Below are 16,020 nucleotides of genomic sequence, written 5' to 3'. Positions count from 1 at the left end.
CCTGACTGCAGTTCGACGTTGTAACCAACTTTAGTGGGCAAATGCTCACCTTTGATGGCCACTGGCATGCTGGAGAAGTGTGCTCTTCACGGATGAATCCCGGTTTCAACTGTACCGGGCAGATGGCGTCGTGTGGGCGAGCGATTTGCTGATTTTAACGTTGTGAACAGAGTACCCCATGGTGGCGGTGGGGTTATGGTATGGGCAGGCATAAGCTACGGACAACAAACACAATTGCATTTTATCGATGACAATTTGAATGCACAGAGATACAGTGACGAGATGAGATCCTGAGGCCCATTGTCGTGCCATTCATCCGTCGTCATCACCTCATGTTTCAGCATGATATGGCACAGCCCCATGTGGCAAGGATCTGTCCACAATTCCTGGAAGCTGAAAATGTCCCAGTTCTTCCATGGCCTGCATACTCACAAGACATGTCACCCATTAAGCATGTTTGGGATGCCCTGGATCGACGTGTATGACAGCGTGTTCCAGTTCCCACCAATATACTGTATATAGCAAGTTGGCACAGCCAATGAAAAGGAGTGGGACAACATTCCACAGGCCACAATCAACAGCCTGATCAACTCTATGCGAAGGAGATGTGTCGCGCTGCATGAGGCAAATGGTGGTCACACCAGATACTGACTGGTTTTCTGATCCCCGCCCTACCTTTTTTTTAAAGGTATCTGTGACAAACAGATGCATATCTGTATTCCCAGTCATGTGAAATCCATAGATTAGGGCCTAATGAATTTATTTCAATTGACTGATTTCTTTATATGAACTGTAACTCAGTAAAATCTTTGAAATTGTTGCATAATGCGTTTATATTTTAGTGTATTTTGAATTGAGGCTTTGCAACATAATTTTTTTTACATTTTAGTCATTTAGCAGACGCTCTTATCTAGTGAGCGCATAATTTTATTTTATTTTTTCATACTGGTTCCCCGTGGGTAACGAACACACAACCCTGGCGTTGCAAACGTCATGCTCTACCAACTGAGCTACACGGGACATGAAGTTTTTATTACTCCTCTCTCTTTCTCCAGATGTTCCTACCAGAATGATAAGTACCAGACCACCATGGTCCCCGTGGAACTCTCCTCTGGCCTTCTGTACCCCAGCCACCACAAACGCTTCACCCTTAAGATGTTCACCTTTGTGGATCACACTCGGGCTCCCCGCAAAGACACGGTAATTTGCTACCTTTATTCATACCTGTTCGATATAATAGACACTACTTGATATACTATTGGCTTTTCAGTAACTTACTTTATGCCGTACTCTCTTGCCAGATTTTCATCCACTGTAGGGTATCTTTGTGCTACCCTACTCCAGGTGACTCCTGTGAACCAAAATGCAACAGACAAAGTGGGTAGTATTCTCCCTTCTTTACAAAGGCCTTGCTTGGACACCATAGCCCATATTTAAAGTGTCTCAGAGTATGAGTGCTGATCTAGGATCAGGTCCTTCCTGTCTATAATCTTAATCATTATCATGATTTAAAAGACAGCTGATTCTAAATCAACACTCCTGTGCTCAGATGCTTTGTGATTGTGAATATGACCCAGGTTCTGTTCTTAACCGTTTCTGTTGGGTTTTTCAGGAAGAGATGTTGCTGCTGCTGCTTGGAGGAAGACCAGGCAGACTGCTGTGGTCTCCAGTGGAGAAGTGGTCCTGGTTGACAAAAAGCCTGCCTACCCTTCAAACGACTAATACTAGCTACAGTTTGTAGCTGGGTATGAAATGATGTATTCCATACTTCCATACCCGTTACAGCGGAGCTAGTGAAAAGCACTGGCAGTACTTTTTCTATGAACCTTTACTTGGCGATATTTTCTTCGTTCTTGTCTCTTATAAACGTCCATGTCCAGTTGCAGGAGGTACTCCAAAAACCAGAGAATATTTAGAACGATATTAAACTCACTTTTTGCACCGAGTGAGAAGTTCCCTCGCCTTGTATTTCCCAACATCTTTGCAGGAACTACTCGTTTCTATGCGACACGGCTGCAGCCACGCGTACAAGTAGACGACAGCGCGTCACACCGTGCGACCAAAACAAAGATCTACACACATGCAAGCGGCATTTCTCACTCGATACAAACAGTGGATTTAATACTTTAAGGAATTTTTTTTGTTCCGTCTGCAACTGGACACGGAAGTTTATAAGACACTGGAACCTTCCGAATCGAGAATGAATAAAGTATCGCAAAGTAACGGTTAGTCTAAAATATCCTGATTATGGCTAAACAGCAGTTTAGGCACAACCTCAGACACAAGCTTTAACTATGCCGCTGAGTTTCGTGTTTACATGGCTATAATAAAACATGGGTTCCTGATTTCGCTACGTATTTATTGTTTCTAATAAACAGTTGTACCACAAAGTTGGCAATTCATAAACATTTTCCTTTTTACTTATTTGTGCATAGTAAAACCTACTCTCTCGCCACAGAAATGTGGATATAGGATCTGTAAATCTTGTTGAGTTTGTTTTGTGAAGGTATTGTCTAATTCCTGGAACACGTTGATAGCAGTGGTCAAGGTTGTGTAGAGGTATCATTCTATGACAGGCCTCTACAACCCTGTTCCTGGAGAGCCACCCTCCTGTAGGTTTTTGCTCCAACCCCAATCTAGCGCACCTGATTATCATAATTAGCTGCTCGATAAACTGAATCAGGTTAGTTGAAACTGGGGTTGTAGTGAAAACCTACAGGAGTGTTGCTCTCTAGGAACAGGGATGTAGTGAAAACCTACAGGAGGATAGCTCTCCAGGAACAGGGTTGTAGTGAAAACCTACAGGAGGGTAGCTCTCCAGGAACTGGGTTGGAGTGAAAACCTACAGGAGGGTAGCTCTCCAGGAACTGGGTTGGAGAGCCCTGTTCAAGGCCAAAACACAGAACAGTAGTTTTACTACACTGAACAAAAAATATAAACACAACAATTTCAAAGATTTTACTGAGTTACAGTTCATATAAGGAAATCAGTCAATTGAAATAAATTAATTAGGCCCTAATCTATGGATTTCACATGACTGGGCAAGGACGCAGCCTTGGGAGCCAGGCCCACCCACTGGGGAGCCAGGACCAGCCAATCAGAATGAGTTTTTCCCCACAAAAGGGCTTTATTACAGACAGAAATACTACTCAGCACCACCTCAGACGAACCCGCAGGTGAAGAAGCCGGGTGTGGAGGTCTTGGGCTGGTGTGGTCTGAAATGAACATTCAATTCTCTGGCAACAGCTCTGGTGGACATTCCTGCAGTCAGCATGCCAATTGTGTGCGCCCTCAAAACTTGACATCTGTGGCAAAACTGCATATGTGGCCTTTTTTTGTCCCCAGCACAAGGTGCACCTGTGTAGTGATCATGCTGTTTAATCAGCTTCTTGATATGCCACAACTGTCAGGTGGATTAATTATCTTGGCAAAGGAGAAATGCTCACTAACAGTGTTAAATGCTTTTTGTGCTTATGGAAAATGTCTGTGATCTTTTATTTCAGCTCATGAAACCAACACTTTACATGTTGCGTTTATATTTTTGTTCAGTATATATGGGCAATTCCATGGTAAGAGAGTGACAATGAGACTGTTTTTTTTTCACCTTAAAATGTAGGCTGTCAAACAAACCAATGATTGCAAAGTTAAACAATACAACTCTATGCACAAACAGAATGATCGTAACAGAATGATCGTTTTTGCTGTTTGCCATAATTCTGTTAACAAACCTTGCATCTTCACTGTTCTTAAAGTAAATGTATTTTTGTCAAATTCAGTAGAAATTGTTAAAAGTAGTCCTTGTACATAGTTATGGTTTGTTTAACTTTGCAAATTTGTTTGAGTCTCTGTAGCTAGGTTTCCATCCATTTGGCGACCGATTTTCATGCGAATACTCTAGAATCCGCATAAAGAAAATATGCGCATTTTCCCACCAGTGGTGTTTCCACCAAATTGAGTTTTTGCGGATACAAATCAGTGCGTGATGACAGTGCACTGCCCACAACGTACTTTTTCGCTTACATTTTCATGTACCGAATACAAATCTAAAGTTCAATATGTTTCCATCGCATTTTTAACTCTACTGATGGTTTCGTCACAAACTGTTGAGTTAAATAGCAACTATGCCTACTCTGGTGTTGCCTGGCACCTGCGCTCTCGCCAACAGCTCGCAGATACAGTGCGGGTAGACTAGTCTACATTATATTATTATGGGTAAGAGCGAGAATATTTGTATTTGCCACGGCAGCCAAGCATCGATCATGTCACTAGAATAATAGCCTCGATATTTATTGGAAATTAGCATCAAGCTCATCACCTCGCACATTCGCCACCCTGTGAAGTTCATAAATTATTTCATCTGTAGCCTAATAAACTGTATGCTTTTCCGAGTCCATCCCCCTAGTCGTGACTGTCCATGCACCATGTAATTCATCCGCATGAATGGTTGGACGGAAACATAGTTAGTGATCAATACTATTATCCAAGTGAGCATATTGCCGCAAAGAATAATTGGGGAGTTGGGAGATATTCCAGTGTAACAGAAGGCCTCAGGTAGAAATGTAATCATCCTCGAGCTCTTACTCTGGCCCTATTCATAATGCACCCCTTTCCCACCTTGGAGGTAATCACTGACCTAATATTTTACATTTCAGTCATTTAGCAGATACTCTTATCCAGAGCGACTTACAGTTAGTGAGTGCATACATTTTCATACTGGCCCCCCGTGGGAAACGAACCCACAACCCTGGCGTTGCAAACGCCATGCTCTACCAACTGCGCTAGACGGGACTATATGTCCTGCACTAATATGTTTCTGCACTTACCATGCCTTCAATCATTGATATATTACAGGGACTGATACATAAAAGTCTTTGAAGTGGAGCATAGCTATAGATTGTTCTGCCCTGTACCCACTGAATAAACGGAGGGTTCAGTAGGTTGCAGTTGCAACCCATATGCAGCATAAAATATTGCTGATAGAAATACAATGGAATTGACACCATTTTTTATACTATATAGACAAGTCTGTTCTACATAATGCATTTCTATGAACGCTCTGTAAAGTTGAGCCCTCCTCAATAAGCCCCAGGTGTACTTGATTTTGTCTGCAGGGAGGTGGCCAATGGTAACTAAATGACAATCAACCTCACATTCCTCAGCACCTGTTTGGTTAGTCAGGTCTGGACCAGAATCAAGCTGATTGCTGAAGGGGTTTGTCTCGAGCAGACAAAGAGGCTATAAAATGGGTTGACAGACTATAGCAGTATTGAGAAGAATAGTGCAGATGTATTTGCAGTGATGGATTTCAGGCAAGTATCTGCAGGGCTTCTGTTGGTTGTGGCCTTTAGCTGTGTTAGTGATGCTTGGGACTCCAGGCGGATATCAGGATTTCTGCATGATGAAGTCCCAGCCAGGTTTGACGCTCAGAAGCCAGTGCAAGAAGAGCCTGTAAGACAGGACCTTAGCAAGGCTGTTGAAGAGCCTGAGAGCTCACAGACATTTGCGACGTCTCTGACTTGGACCTATGCTGAAGTTGAAAAGCCTGAGCACAAGCCCACTGTGTTTGAGTGGCCGCAGCAGGTGGTGGCCAACAGGGTGGTGGTTCGGTGTGGGGAGAGTGTGGTCCGTGTGGAGGTGAAGCAGGACCTACTTGGCTGGCTCATCCAGCCAGAGCGTATCACTCTAGGAGGCTGTGCTGCCACTGAGGAGGATGTTGAAGCTCATGTGCTCACCTTTGAATCAGCGCTGGATGGCTGTGGCAGTGAGCTGACGGTATGTCACTTCTGCTGTTCAACTTCCTGAAGAATGGGAATCGTTATTCTTGTCTGAGACATAATTTGTGATCCTGTTCCTAGATGACAGAGGATGTGCTGATCTACACCTTCACTCTTGTCCATGAGCCAAAACCTCTTGCTAACACTTCTATAGTGAAGACCAGTGCAGCTATGGTTGATATTGAGTGCCACTACTTGAGGTAACTATTGTTGCCATTCTTCACTTTGACAACACCTATAATTCTGAGGTTTGAGTAATGCCATATTCCATGTTTTTTTTTTCTAGGAATCACGATGTGAGCAGCAATGCCCTGAAGCCGACCTGGATCCCCTACACCTCCAACATGGTGGCAGAGGAGCTCCTCTACTTCTCCCTGAGGTTAATGACTGGTGGGTAAACCTGACTGGAAGCCTCTTCCTCTGTGTAAACCACCACTAACATGCTACTCGTCTTTCCAGCTGACTGGCAGTTTGAGAGGCCCTCCAACCATTACTATCTTGGTGACATCATCAACATGGAAGCTTCGGTCATGCCCTACCACCACGTTCCCCTCCGTATCTTTGTGGACTTCTGTGTCGCCACCTTGGCGCCTGATGTCAACACTGTCCCTAGATACTCTTTCATTGAGAACCATGGGTGAGTTTATTTATATTACCTTAAATGTGACCCCTGAAGCCTAACGTTGACCCTTGGTCTCCTCAGATGTCTGGTTGATGCCAAGCTGACTGGCTCCAGCTCCCAGTTCCTGTCCAGATCCAAGGATGACAAGATCCAGTTTCAGCTGGAGTCCTTCAGGTTCCAACCACAGAATGATTCCCAACAGCTCTACATAACATGTCATCTGAAAGCAACTGCAGCCTCTTCCCCCATTGATGCTGAGAACAAGGCCTGCTCCTTCACAGATGGGTATGTATAAACTAAGTTCAGATCAAATAATTGTATTTGTCACATACACGTGTTTAGCAGTTGTTATTGCGGATGTAGCGAAATGCTTGTGCTTCTAGCTCCGACAGTGCAGTAATATCTAACAATTTCACAACATATACATACATCTAGTAAGGAATGGAATATATACATATATGGACAAGCAGTGGCATGGACTAAGATATAGAATCCAGTATATACATATGAGATGAGTAGTGCAGGATATGTAAACATTAAAGTGGCCAGTGATTTCAATAGGCAGCAGCCTCTAAGGTGCTAGTGATGGCTATTTAACAGTCATGATGGCCTTGAGATAGAAGCTGTTTTTCAGCCTCTCGGTCCCAGCTTTGATGCACCTGTACTGACCTCGCCTTCTGGATGATAGCGGGGTGAACAGGCAGTCGCTTGGGTGGTTGTCCTTGATCTTTTTGGCCTTCCTGTGACATCGGGTGCTGTGTCTTGGAGGGCGGGTAGTTTGCCCCGGTAATGCGTTCGGCAGACCGCACCACCCTCTGGAGAGCCCTGTGGTTGCAGGCGGTGCAGTTGCCGTACCAGGCGGTGATACAGCCCGACAGGATGCTCAATTGTGCAGCTGTAAAAGTTTGTGGGATTTAGGTGCCAAACCAAATTACTTCAGCCTCCTGAGGTTGAAGAGGGGCTATTGCGCCTTCACCACACTATCTGTGTGGGTGGACCACTTCAGTTTGTCAGTGACGTGTACGCCAAGGAACTTGAAGCGTTCCACCTTCTCCACTGCGGTCCTGTGGATGGGGGGGTGCACCCTCTGCTGTTTCTTGAAGTCCACGATCATCTCCTTTGTTGACGTTGAGTGAGCGGTTATTTTCCTGGCACCGCACTCCCAGAGCCCTCACCACCTCCCTGTAGGCGGTCTTGTCATTGTTGGTAATCAAGCCTACTACTGTTGTGTTGTCTGCAAACTTGATTGAGTTGGAGGCGTGCTTGGCCACGCAGTCATAGGTGAACAGGGAGTACAGGAGGGGGCTGAGCACGCACCCTTGTGGGGCCCCAGTGTTGAGGATCAGCGAAGTGGAGATGTTTCCTACCTTCACCACCTAGGGGTGGCCTGTCAGGAACTCCAGGACCCAGTTGCACAGGGCAGGGCTCAGACCCAGGGCCTCTAGTTTAATGGTGAGCTTGGAGGGTACTGTGGTGTTGAATGCTGAGGTGTGGGTATATTACCTTCATTACATGCTGCTATATAAACAAACCATATTTATCTGTAGGTGGAAGGCTGCAGGTGGGGATGACCAGGTTTGTGGCTGCTGTGACTCCAGCTGTGCTGTGAGCAAGGCTAATGATCTGGACAGTGATTCAGGTAGGTGTAAAAGCCAGAGCTTTATCTTATCGCGCTGTTTTAGCCCGTCACTTGTAATGTGTGTGTTCTACTCTCCTCAGATTTTCAGTGGGAAGGCGACGCTACCCTGGGCCCTGTAATTGTCTAAGAGTAATATTACAGTAGTCTTTATACATTTGTTTTGGGGAAATAAACTCTTAAAATGCATTGTTAATGTCAGACTGGATTTATTTACAATATAACCTTCAATGTCTGCCAGGATTAATTCAGGAGGGCGCAACGTTATCAAACATTCAGATTGGACAATTATGTATAGTGGATTATTCCTTCAGAAATGTAAACGTTGCAACTCTACTGACTTGGCCTGAGTTGTCTGTATTGACTAGATCCTCACATATTTGGGCAACTGAACATTGGATGTGGTGAATTATTAGGCTCCATTGGCTAATCTTCCTGGGGTCCAACGCAGCAGCTTGGCCTCATAAACCAGATGTATCATAGTAAACACATTAGTGTGGTTGCATAACAATGGCAAAAAGCGGGTGGATGGGTATGTGTAACTCAATTGTCTAGCAACCCAAAGGTTGTTTTAATATCATCACAGCTGTTTGGCTACTTCGCAACTAAACTCGGCAAAACAAACGTCCCTCTTTCAGGACACTGTCTTTCAAAGATTAATTTGTAAAAATCCAAATAACTTCACAGATCATTGAAAAAAATTTAAACACCGTTTCCCATGCGTGTTCGATGAACCAAAAACAATTAATGAACATGCACCTGTGGAATGGTCGTTAAGACACTAACGTCTTAGACGGTAGGCAATTAAGGTCACAGTTATGAAAGCGTAGGACACTAAAGAGGCCTTTACTGACTCTGGGAAAAACACCAAAAGAAAGCTGCCTAGGGTCCCTGCTCATCTGTGTGAACGTGCCTTAGGCATGCTGCAGGGAGGCATGAGGACTGCAGATGTGGCCAGGGCAATAAATTGAAATGTCCGTACTGTGAGATGCCTAAGACAGCGCTACAGGGAGACATGACCGACAGCTGATCGTCCTCGCAGTGGCAGGCCACATGTAACACCTGCACAGGATCGGTACATCCGAACATCACACCTGCGGTACAAGAGGCAACAACTGCCCGAGTTACACCAGGAACGCACAATCCCTCCATCAGTGCTGAGAGGGGCTGGACTGAGGGCTTGTAGGCCTGTTGTAAGGCAGGTCCTCACCAGACATCACTGGCAACAACGTTGCATATGGGCACAAATCCACCGTCGCTGGACCAGACAGGACTGGCAAAAGGTGCTCTTCACTGACAAGTCGGTGTTTTCTCACCAGGGGTGATGGTCAGATTCGCGTTTATCAGCGACTGAATGAGCGTTACAGAGGCCTGTACTCTGGAGCGAGGTGGAGGGTCAGTCAAGGTCTGGGGCGGTGTCACCGCATCATCAGCCTGAGCTTGTCACTGCAGGTAATCTCCTCGCTTTGTGTTACAGGGAAGACATTGTCCCTCGTGGTACCCTTAATGCAGGCTCATCTGGATCTCAACCTGTTGGATTGGAGGGCTAGGGCCATTCCGCCCCCCCAGAAATGTCTGGGTACTTGCCGGTGCCTTGGAAGAGTGGGGTAACTTCTCACAGCAATAACTGGCAAATCTGGTGCAGTCCATGAGGAGATGCACTGCAGTACTGATTGCAGCTGGTGGCCACACCAGATACTGACTGTTCTGATTTTTGCTGAAAATAAACGCAGTTGACAGTGAGGGGACGTTTCTTTTTTTGAGTTGACTTAGCATGTTGGTTAACTAACCCAACTGCTTAGCTAATGTTAGCATTAGCCACGTAGCTCATGTTGGAATTCATAATATGCGTATTGCAAATTAAAGTTTGGTATAAAATGGCTGGACATCCACAAACTAATACATACGTATTGTACAAACTGAAGACCGACCGATTTTGTCTAACCCGGCGTTCAGATCAAAATATTTGTCACGACTGATACAATAGGTGAGGCCTTTCCCAACAATGCAGAGTTAAAGGAAATAGTAACACAATAAAATAACAAGACTATATACAGGTACCGAGTCAATGTGCAGGGCTACGAAGGTAGGCTAGTTGGGGTAAAAGTGACTATCCTGATTGCATGAACAGAGTAGCAGCAGCAAATGATAGTGTGGGTAGAGTTCAGTGAGTGTGCAAATAGTGTAGCCATTTGAGTAACTGTTCAGCAGTCCTATGGCTTGGGGTAGAAGCTGGTTGCAGCCTGAACACAGAACTAAAGATTTTACATTAAGACAATTCAAACATTTTAACAAGCAAAGTAGACAGAATGAATACCTGACAGGTAATGCGTTTTAACAGTCAGTGGGATTATCTGTCTAGTCATGGTTAATTGCGCGACCTTAAGTGATGGATTCACTTTCCGTTCAGTGATGGCTCTGTACAATTGTCCTTGATCTGGGGGGTATTAGATGTCCTGAACTTGCCTGTTTGGTTAAGTTTGTTAGTATACACACTGGTCTGAAATACTGGATACTAATTTGCTTTAAACGCGAAGCCATGAGAGATGACGCATACGGTTGACATTCATATAGATGGAGCAATGAATATCTAATCTGGCAGCCCTGTTGAGTGGGCTGGCCAGCTGTCGCTGAAGCTGTACCCTCTTTGTAGCCTTCACTCAGTCATGCTACACCCTTTTGGAGGCTAAGGCGGAACACACCAACGCAGACATGTTGATCAGCCTGTTATGGTGTGGGAGTCAACTGAGGAAAAGGGAGGCGGGTGTATGAAACCAGAAGGAGAGATGGGTAGGTAAGCGGGAAGTGCTGAAAGACGTGAAGTGGATGGGGCTGGGTAGGAGGGCAGACTATTGAAAAGGAGAATGGGTAAGGAGTGGTAACAGGGTTGATGAGGAGTGGGAGAAGGGCACCTATTGCTTGTTTCGTCCTGTATCCTGCTAGTGTTTCAGTGCTGGGTCTGAGTAACGGACAAGACAGACTGTAGACCGACAGTATAACCTCTGATGGGGCATTAGGCCTCCCCCTCACACGCTTCCATTCGAACACACACTTCACCTCCTACACTATGAAAGACACACTTCACCAATGTGCTATACTGACACACAGGAACCTATCAAGTGTAGACTTACACACACTGCAAGCACGAACCCTCAAACGTGGCCTACAGTTACACCCACACACATGCATCCTTTGACACTGCTGACAGAGTTCCACGAACACACACTTCAGTCATTCCGTTCATCTTGATCATACAATGCAGTCTCATTTGTCCTAGATAAAGTATGTGGTTTTAAGCGCAACCATAGACTTAGATGGACTCATCTTTGTATCTGTCCCAGTATGACGTCTGTGAGAGCACGGCAGGGCCGTTGAGGCAGTCTCCATTTTGAACTAGTCAATGTTCTACTACTATGAGTTGGTAAACAAACTAAAAGGGTGCATACTGCCACCTGGAATGTCTTTGAACAGGTATAAAGCCAAGGTTGGCGATTTACTGCCACCTGCAGTTATGGAATGTTTGCTCACAGTGTAATGAATTGGCTGATCCCTCCTGATGACCTGGATGGAATCATGTGATCCTTCCTTAAACTATAGGATGTCCCACCCAGTTGACTACTTCAAGAATAGTGGTTGCCCGGGCAATGTCCATGCAAAAACTGGTTGTTTCCAAGTAGGGAACTCTATCCATCTCTATGGTTGCCCTCATTGAGATGGAAGGGCAACTTATACATTGGTAGAATCTGAATTGCATTTCCTTGATTCCTCGCCTCAACCCATTGGATGAGGTCAGATACGGAGGGACTGCTGACCTTCACATCCAATGGGTTTTGAGAAGGAGAGGATGCGATGAATCAAGGAAATGCAATTGAGATTCTCCCCTTGAGCTCAAGTTCATCCTGATGAAGGGATGACACGGACCATTAGTTTACGGTTGAGAGCCCTCTGCTGGTCTCACTGTGTCAATACCATCATCTACTCAGTGCTCAATGACCACAGAACTGCAAGGAGAAATGGAGCCTCTGAACTAAAGAAAGAATCACAACGGATCACCATGTTCAAGTCACAGTAGCCAACATGGGAGATGTAACTACATAGCAGATTGGTACACACATCTTTGGCAAATTGATCACGCAATAACACATTTTCAAATGATACCTTTTTAGGTACAATATTCCAATGGGGCGAACAGGTTATGGTGGAATAACAGTTCAGGGGTTGAGGTGAGTAACATTGATTAAGCAAGTCCTCTCCCTTAAGTACAGAGGAGCTTGAGTCACGATGTGTCATTAATCACTATGAGTCATAGCAGCTAGTCACGCATAAAGCAGGGTGTTGAGATACTTTATCTACGCCGCTATTTTAGGAGCACTGCACGTGGTGCTAATATTAAGCAAATATTAATCACACTGTGTCCTAATTAGAGTACTGTTGACATTTCCATCGGTTTCTCAGGATTCCTGCAGCTGCTGCATTATCACTAAAACCAGATTTCACCTTATATTTGATCTTCAATGTTACACTCCTTGCAGATGTAGAATATAAAAGCACAGAAATGTCTATTGCAGCCTATTGAATTAAATCTGATTTCATTTGAGGTACAAAAAACATCAAGGTGTGTATTTGATCCCAAATGGAAAACATTAAATCATTAATCAAAACTCTTATTTCCAAAGTTGGCCTGAGTAAGCTACTGAGTGGTCTGTCAGAATAGATATGAAGGCAGGGTTCATTGCAGTCTGATTTATATATTGTAGCACTTAAACATGTTACAATAGGCCCTACATGGAAGCCTAAGGAAGATATTCTAGTCCGCCTCAAAGCTAGGTCTACGTAAAAGAAAGTTGCCGCAACTTGTTTTTCACAGAGTAGGCCTACATAGATCTACTGTTCAGTTGCATAAACGTTGTGATCAGAACCTGCATGTCTATCTATAAGAAGCCAAGAGCAGTGAGATAAAGTATGCAAATAGGAAGATAAAGTATGCAAATAGGACAGGAACATAATGGACACCAGAGGAGGCTGGTGGACGGAGCTATAGGAGGACAGGGGGGGGGGTCAGGGATGGATAGTTGCCTTTCTCTGAAGCCCTTGGTAGTGAACTTTGATCTGTTTCACTCTGTGATTAAATTCAAATGGAGTATACAGCAAAAAACAGGAAACGTCCTTTACCTGTAAAAAAGAAAGCAAAGGGAAAGATCAGATTCTTATATAGAGAAGTGAGAAGCAGAAAACAATACCACTGTGTGCTCTCTTACCTCCCTTTCAAAATGGTCTCTAGCCTACTGTAAAATCATCTCTCTGCAGCATCCTCTCAAGTATCAAAGGATTTCCATGACAACGGCAGAAGCTTTATTTTAGCCCCCTCAGCGTTGGTGTGCTGGTAGGGGAGTAGGCGAGAGGGCATGCCTGTCGGTATCACTAGACTGTGAGACAGCCGGGATGGTGGGCAGAGATGGACAGACGGGGGCATCAGGCTAAGTGTGTGTGTGTGTGTGTGTGTGTGTGACAGACGGGGGTGGCATCATGCAAGCAGGCTTTGTCTGGAACAAATCGTCCTCTCGCCTCCCTCTGGGCTCACTCATATTCACACTCACACTGTTTTCTCAAGCACAGACAAGCCTCCAGCAGACAGAGAAACACATACAGAATCTTCATTTGACCCTGTTTCTGACAACAGGAAAATAATCCTCCAGCAACAGGAAATGTGAATTATTTGGATTATAATTAATTGATATTTTTGTAGGGGTTGATACATTTTTTTTGTTAGGGCAAATCAAGTCTGAAGTTTTAAATTAGAAGTTACAAACTTTAGAAGCCTTTTAAACCTTGAGTACCCTACAATTTGCATTTCCTGGAAAATGATCTCGACAACACATTGATCAAATTAAGATAGCAGATCTGTAGGCACATGGCAGCATGATAGAATTGTCTTCCTGTCTGGCTAAAGGACACTCCCTCCAGTCCTCCACTGTGGCTTTTCGGACATAACAACAAAATGGGAGGTGCAACAACACTGCCCTCCACTCAAAATAGTTTATATATTTGTAATACATTGACTGTCTCTGGATAGATTTGAACAATCTGAACAAGTATTAATAAAGACTTTGCTGATCTATACTGAACAAAAATATAAACGCAACATGTAAAGTGTTGGTCCCATGTTTCATGAGCTGAAATAAAAGACCCCACACATTTTCCATACACACATAAAGCTTATTTCTCAATTTTTTTGCACAAATTTGTTTACATCCCTGTTAGTGAGCATTTCTTCTTTGCCAAGATAATCCACCCACCTGACAGGTGTGGCATATCAAAGCTGATTAAACAGCATCATCATTACACAGGTGCTGGGGACAATAAAAGGCCACTCTAAAATGTGCAGTTTTGTCACTACATAATGCCACAGATGTCTCAAGTTTTGAGGGAGTGTGCAATTGGAATGCTGACTGCAGGAATGTCTAACAGAGCTGTTGCCAGAGAATTGAATGTACATTTCTCTACCAATGTCGTTGTAGAGAATTTGGCAGTGGGGTGATAAAGCCCTTTTGTGGGGAAAAACATATTCTGATTGGCCTAGCCTGGCTCCTCAGTGGGTGGGCCTATGCCCTCCCAGGCCCACCCATGGCTGCACCCCTGCCCAGTCATGTGAAATCCATAAATTAGGGCCTAATGAATTTATTTCAATTGATTGATTTCCTTCTATGACCTGTAACTCAGTAAAATCTTTGAAATTGTTGCATTTATATTTTTGTTCAGTATAGAATCAGTTTTGTCTTTTAGGTCAAAATGAATAAGATTATATGGACAGGGGGGGACCTGATTCAAGATCGGCACTACTACTCTGAGACGCTTTATGAATACGGGTCCAGATTTCCGTCAATGTTGCTTACTTTATCATCACACCATTGAATCAAAGTTATTGAGTTGATATTTGTTTGTCCCTCATCAAATAGCCTATGGATGTTTGAGCTACAATTCCACATTTTAAGGTCACAAAGCATCAGCTTATTTAAAGATCCTCCGAATGTTTTAGCCACATAACGTAGAACATAGAACATAACCAACAGCGCCTCTTCAACCTCAGGAGGCTGAGGAAATTCGGCATGGCCCCTAAGATGCTCACAAACTTTTAAAGATGCACCATCGAGAGCATTCTGTCGGGCTGCATCACGGCCTGGTATGGCAACTGTATCGCCCGCAACCACATGGCTCTCCAGAGGGTGGTGCGGTCTGCCCAACGCATCACCGGGGGCACACTGCCTGCCCTCCAGGACATCTACAGCACCCGGTGTCATAGGAAGGTCACGAAGATCATCAGGGACCTCAGCCAATGGAGACAGTACAGGTTTGTCAAAGCCAGGACAGAGAGACTGAAAAACAGCTTCTATCTCCAGGCCATCAGGCAGTTGAACAGCCATCACTAGCCGGCTAACGCCCGGTACTCTGCCCTGCACCTTAGAGACTGCTACCCCATGTATATAGAGACATTGAACATTGGTCACTTTAACAATGTTTACATACTGTTTTACCCACTTTATATGTATATACTATTTTCCAGTCATGGCTCTCACCCATCTACACACAATACCCCATCATGAGAAAGTAAAAAAAAGTTGTTCAGACATTTTGGCACATTTATTGAAAATTAAATACATAAATATCTAATTTACGTAAGTATTCACACCTCTGAGTAAATACATGTTAGAATCACCTTTGGCAGTGATTACAACTGTGAGTCTTTCTGGGTAAGTCTCTAAGAGCTTTTCACACCTGGATTGTACAAAATTTGCACATCAGTCTTTTTAAAATTCTTCAAGCTCTGTCAAGTTGGTTGTTGATCATTGCTAGACAGCCATTTTCAAGTCTTGCCATAGATTTTTAAGCCGATTTAAGTCAAAACTGTAACTAAGCCACTAAGGAACATTCAATGTCATCTTGGTAAGCAACTCCAGTGCATATTTGGCCTTGTGTTTTAGGTTATTGTC

At 44.2% G+C, this 16,020-nt stretch overlaps 1 protein-coding gene across 2 annotated transcripts; it reads left to right on the top strand.

Annotated features, from left to right (window-relative positions):
- The first annotated feature begins 5,198 nt into the window (after window positions 1–5,198).
- Window positions 5,199–9,774, top strand: LOC311150851 (zona pellucida sperm-binding protein 3-like). 2 transcript variants are annotated; one of them, XM_084188406.1, is made up of 7 exons: window positions 5,199–5,772; window positions 5,856–5,974; window positions 6,061–6,164; window positions 6,234–6,411; window positions 6,478–6,681; window positions 7,944–8,035; window positions 8,116–8,232. In XM_084188406.1, the coding sequence occupies exons 1-7, from the start codon at window positions 5,299–5,301 to the stop codon at window positions 8,160–8,162; spliced, it is 1,218 nt and encodes a 405-aa protein (XP_084044532.1). In that variant the 5' UTR covers window positions 5,199–5,298; the 3' UTR covers window positions 8,163–8,232. The 2 variants fall into 2 exon arrangements, with proteins under 2 accessions (XP_084044532.1, XP_084044531.1); XM_084188405.1 differs by lacking the exon at window positions 8,116–8,232 and adding an exon at window positions 9,510–9,774 and having other exon boundaries at window positions 5,259–5,772.
- Window positions 9,775–16,020: the final 6,246 nt, after the last annotated feature.

This window comes from Coregonus lavaretus (genome assembly GCF_964263955.1).
Source record: "Coregonus lavaretus genome assembly, chromosome: 23".
Classification (NCBI taxonomy): Eukaryota; Metazoa; Chordata; class Actinopteri; order Salmoniformes; family Salmonidae; genus Coregonus; species Coregonus lavaretus.
Note: the sequence above shows the minus strand (reverse complement) of the source record. Positions and strands in the feature narration are given on the sequence as shown.